This window comes from Lissotriton vulgaris, chromosome 1_2 (assembly GCF_964263255.1).
Source record: "Lissotriton vulgaris chromosome 1_2, aLisVul1.2, whole genome shotgun sequence".
Taxonomy (NCBI): domain Eukaryota; kingdom Metazoa; phylum Chordata; class Amphibia; order Caudata; family Salamandridae; genus Lissotriton; species Lissotriton vulgaris.
Window position 1 is genome coordinate 182,639,461 of NC_141686.1, and position 5,926 is coordinate 182,645,386.

At 39.4% G+C, this 5,926-nt stretch overlaps 1 protein-coding gene across 1 annotated transcript; it reads left to right on the forward strand.

Annotated features, from left to right (window-relative positions):
- Positions 1–4,398: 4,398 nt before the first annotated feature.
- Positions 4,399–5,340, forward strand: LOC147734847 (olfactory receptor 5AP2-like). Its single transcript, XM_086953645.1, has one exon. It carries the CDS (start codon positions 4,402–4,404, stop codon positions 5,338–5,340), a length of 939 nt encoding a protein of 312 aa, XP_086809771.1. The 5' UTR covers positions 4,399–4,401.
- The last annotated feature ends 586 nt before the right edge of the window (positions 5,341–5,926 follow it).

Below are 5,926 nucleotides of genomic sequence, written 5' to 3' on the forward strand. Positions count from 1 at the left end.
TAGAGTGTGGGGCTGATTCACAAAATGCCTCCATATTTGTGGCTGAGAATTCTCATAAAGGAGATTTTGCCCCAAGGGTGGAGACTCCCCCATGGATGTGCGGCCCTCGCCATGAGTGCAGAGGCCCTTTGTGAATCAGGACCTAAGTTACTGTGGGATGGACATTTAGGAGAAATTGTTGGATGAGTAGATTTGTCATCTCCATTTTGAAGACTTTGAGAGAGGGATTGATTCTGATTGAAGTGTAAATGTTGTTCTAGATCCTGGGATACAGGGAAAGCTTGTTTTGAGGGTTCTTATTCTTTCTCAGGGATTTGAATGGTTAGCATTTGAGGATGTTGCTAGCTTTCAACTAAGTTTTGACTAGTGTAATTGTTTGGCCTGGCCTTTTCTAATGGGTCACGCCCAAACATTTTGCCGTCCCCCTCCTATTTTTACTAAATTTGCTTTTGGTGGCTTTAGGACTCGGAACACTTAACCACTGCAAAAGTGCATATGCTCACTGCTTAAAACATGGTAACATTGGCATATCCATAGTTGACATATTTCATTTACATATAAGTCCCTAGAAAAGCCCACTAAATGTGCCCACCTAAGTAGCCCTTTTAAGATGTCTCTTGCAGAGTCTGTGTACTGTCAGGTTCACCTGGCCAACCCTCTTACAAGGCCCATGCTTTTCCTTCCAATACAAAATAAGTCAACATTAGGGAAGGCCCTGGACAGCCCAAGGGTGATGTGCAGTGTATTTAAAAAGTAGGGCATGTACTTCATGTACTTCAAAGTTTTACATATCCTAGTATTAACAAACTCTTATATTTGTTTTTTCTACTACAGCGTCAATCTCTCCCATACATTAACATTGATATTACCTTACTACATATTATAAGTGCAATTGGGAAGAGAAGGAACCACCAAACTTGGTGTCTCTGGAATCACTATTTAAAATCCCAACTTATGGGAAGTTGGATTTTAAATGATAATTCTGAAAAAGCCACTTTTAGAAATGTGGGATTTCCTTAATTAAACCATGTTATGCTTTGTAACTGTCACTGACTACATGTCTGGGGTGAGTAACAGCTGGGCTTTGTGCATTTCCACCAGACATCCACACACAAAAGGACTTCAGGTATGACTGATGAGTCATCCACATCCTGATGGGCCATCCTGGGCAGAATGGGAGGAACGACCTAACACCTGAATGGGCTGTGTCCTGCCTCCATGCAAAACATTGCATGCACCCCTGTAATGAGCCTAGAGTGAGGGCAGAAAGGGCATGAACTCTGTGTACTTCAAAGGGCTCTATGTGAAGTCTCCCCCACTTCCCAGGCACAATTGTGTATAGGTACTGGACCACACTGAACCACACCAACAATACCACTTCAGACAGTACAGTACCTGTGAAGAAACTCTGCAGGAGGAATGGACTGCTGTGCTGTTCAATGACGGCCAAACTACTGGACTGCTGCTCCGTTAAAATTGCTTTTCTCCTGTACTGCCCTTCTTCCAGCTACCTTTTGCCCTGCTGGGAAAGATCTGGACTAACTTATTTGAACCCAGAGTGATCTACAAGTGCATGTTATAATGTCTCCTGTTATAAGACTAAGGGTTAAAAAGTCTTATCCCCATGCCCATTTGCCAAGTCCATTAGAAATGGATCCAGGTGCTTGCTCTATTGAAACTGATGCATCCTCTGTTGTGCGAAGCAGAACCAAACTATTCCAGAACTGTTGTGGGAACAGAACTGACACATTCCCCATGGAACCAGTGTATCACCATCAGAATCAAAGCATCAGAACCACCACATCACGCTTACTGGAGTGAGAGACAGTCAATGTATCCTTTGGACTGTGTGGAGACAAATGGTAGATCTTGAACTGTCGCTTCATCTTAGGCACCAGCACATCACTATTGTTGTGTGGAGAAACTCTACACATCTCCTTGACTTTGGGCTCAACACAGAAGCATCTATGACTATACCCTGCACCTCGCTTTAGCGACTAGGATCAAGGGACTTTTATTCAGTGGGTCCTGCATGGCTCCTGTACACAGCTGAGCTGACACTCCATCGTGGTCAGCTTGAACTCTTGACTTTGCACTGGTCCAGCGCAACCCAATAGCTCCCGTAGTTGCTTATTGCTTCAAAGCACTATTTTTACTTTTATTCTTTAAAAAGTCATATCTTGACTTCAACGTATTGGATTTTTGTCCTTTCAGTCTTGTTTTATTTTTTAAAATCATAATGATTTTTTCTAAATAGGTGTGGAGTCTTCTTGTGTGTTTTCACTGTGTTACTGTTTGAAGTGTTGCATTATTACATTATATATTGGGCCAGATGTATCAAGATACCGGTTTGCGAATCCTAAATAGCGATTTTTTGCGAATCGTTATTTAGAATTCGCAAAACGGTATGTATGTACAAAATCGCAATTTTTTTGCGATTCCTTATTATTCTTTATTTGCAAATTTGCATTTTGCGAATTCACAAATAAAGAATAATTTCCAATGCATTCCTATGGGCCAGGAGGCCCATAGGAATGATGGTGCAATAATTCTCAAATTGCGAATTCGCAATTTGCTACTCGCAATTTGAGAATTATTTCAAGGTTGCAGGGGTGTCTCAAATACACCCTGCTGCACCCCTGAAATCTACATGTGTGTGCATGTGGCACACATACATGCCCTATGGGCATGTATGTGTGTCACATGCCACCCTCACAAATGCCAATTAGGGCATTTTCAAAAGAAATCGCATATTACCACCAACTACAAGTTGGTGGTAAATTGCGATTTCTTAACACAAATTTGCAAACCAAAAATGTGTCATACAAATCATTTAAGGAATCGCAAAATTTGCGATTCTTAAAATAATACGGCAAAATAAGGAATTGCAAATAATTGCGATTCCTTAAATTGCGATTTTTTGATACATATGAAAAATCGCAAAACGGCCGTTTGCGAGTCGCAAAGGCTGAAATTCTGCAAATTTCGGCATTTGAGAGTCGCAAAAGCCTTGATACATCTGGCCCATTGCCTCTTACGGTAAGCCAAACTGATCTGTGGTAACCTACCAGAGGGTGAGCACAGGTTAACTTATAGTGCGTATCTGACTCATCCTGACTAGGAATGTAGGGCCCGATTCACAGAATGAACTTAAGACTCAATCCTAAACTTACTACTATTTTGGAATTCACAGAATGAACTTAGTACTTTTGGCATTCACAGAATGAACTTACTACTTTTGGTATTCACAGAAGTTAGGGTTTTGTCTTAAGTCTGTCTTAAGTCTGTCTTAAGTTTGTCTTAAGGCAAACGTAAGACAAAATCCTAACTTCTGTGAATACCAAAAGTAGTAAGTTCATTCTGTGAATGCCAAAAGTAGTAAGTGCATTCTGTGAATACCAAAATAGTGGTAAGTTTAGTATTGAGTCTTAAGTTCATTCTGTGAATCGGGCCCGTAGTTTCTACTTGGACAAGGTGCATACCTCTGCCAACAAGAGATTCAATTTCTAACAGTAATGCTGTTGGGGAGTGAGATCAGTAAAAATGAATTTGTTTGTGGATTCAGTTACGGGTGATGTTGGGACATCCATAATTCAATTTTTGACATTGTTAGGGTGAGGAACTCTATGTCTGTGGTTGAGGAGACTTTTAGGTGCAGTTGTGTGTCATCATCAGAAAAGTTGAATGAGATATTGGAGAGTATCCAGCAGGTCAAGGCTGAGTTTGAAAAGGGTGGGAGAGAGGATAGCACCTTGGGGTACTCCTTGTGAAAGAGGTGAATTTGTAGAGATGAATTTGAGCACATTTAGAGTGGCTGTCTGGATAGAAGGTGAGAGTCACTTTCAGCACCATTCTGATTTCTAAAATTGATATTAGAGTGAGTAGAATGACAATGTCAAATGCTGCCAAGAAGTTAAGAGGGGTGAGAAGGCCAGATTTTCCTTTGGAATTTCCGAGTTGAGATGGGGTGATAGAGGACACACCCATACCTGTGTTTTGAGAGATTACACTTTTTAGCATCGGAGAGAAAAACAGATACAAATTGAAAAATCAATATTGATTGAGGTAGATTTAGATAAACTATTTGCTAAGATATTTCGCTTTTTCAGTGAGAACTCAAATTGACTGTGCTATGATACAGCTACTTAACACTGTTGCTGTTAAAAATACAGCATTTGGCACCCTGGGATTTTTTTGAATTATTTGTTCACCATATGATATTTCCTCATTTGAATTCTAATATCCTTTTTTTGTAGATTTGCTTGTGTCTGAACCGATGCTTCAGTTCCTCACTGGATGTGAGGTCTAAGAAACCACAGACATCTGAATAACCAAAACTCTTCTTCTTCTGACATCATCAGCAAGAGATAAGCAAAGAGGCAGAGTTGATTGATACTTAAAATGCTTCTCTCGATAGAAGGTGCAAATCTGTCATCCGTAAATGAATTCATTTTCTTGGGACTCACAGATGAACCAAAACTATATGTTATACTGTTTGTGCTATTCCTCATCATGTACGCTATCACACTGACAGGCAACATTGGAATAACAATTTTGATCAACATTGATCCTACCCTCCAGACACCTATGTATTTTTTCCTCAGTAATCTTTCTTGTGTAGATTTATGTTACTCCTCAGCAATTACTCCAAAAATGCTGGCCAGCTTAATTTCTAATGCAAAGTCCATCTCCTTCAATGGATGTGTTGTTCAGCTCTTCTGCTTCTCCTTATGTGGCACCTCCGAATGTCTCTTATTGGCAGTTATGGCCTACGATCGATATGTGGCTATTTGTAACCCACTGCTTTACCCAGTCCTGATAAATCAAAGAACATGCAAGTGGTTGGTGTCTGCAGCATACTGTGGCAGTGCTCTGAACGCTGTAGTTCAAACAACACTTACTTTTAATTTGTTTTTCTGTAGATCCAATGTAATCAATCACTTTTTCTGTGACATGCCTCCCTTGCTGAAGCTGTCATGCACTGACACTTACAGTAATGAGCTGGTCATTTTCATAATTTCATTTTCTTTTGGAATAGGATCTTGCAGTATTATCCTGATATCCTATGCTTTCATTATCTCCACAATACTAAGTATCAAGTCTGAAGAAGGGAGAAAAAAGTCATTTTCCACTTGTGCTTCTCATATTGCTGTGGTGTCCTTATTTTACGGGACCATCTTTTCCATGTACCTGAGACCAAATTCTAGTAATTCTGTGATGCAAGATAAAGTGACCTCCATATTTTACACTATAGTGAATCCCATGCTCAATCCTCTGATTTATAGTCTGAGGAACCAAGATGTCAAAAGAGCCTTGAAAAAACTGGCAAAAAATAAGTAAGGTGAATTTTACTTGTTGAATTAGTTAGTCAGACGTTGATAGGATAGAAACCCGTTGTGACTTTACCCATAGAGATTTCGAGTTTTCCTACATTATTGGCTATATGTTGGGTGGTTTATTTCTTGAGGCAAAAAGCCTTCTCTTTGTAAGCAGGGATTATGCAGGGCAGAATGTCCCTGCTGAAACTGCTATAGTAGCTCTAAGAATGTACTAGTACTACTCACAATAACGACTGGAGAAGGGAAATTGAATTACAAGTCTGTGAAAATGAATAAAAAAGGTAAATTGAGAAAAACTAGGGAACTAGACATTAGCACAGTGTCTCTTCCCATTCAAATTGTCTATATCTAATCTAATATAGGATAAACCATCACAATAAATCATGTTATAATGACTAATAAAGTACATATATTTTTTAAGATAATATTTTGTTCAATAATCATATCAGTTAACAATGCTGTCTGTATAGAATTCAGTTTTGTTTTGCCACTGAATGGCAGATGCTCCAAATACTAAACAATTGTGAGGAAAAAGGGTATTAATTTCTCTGGAAAACGGAGAAATGCATATTTCATCCACTATGGCC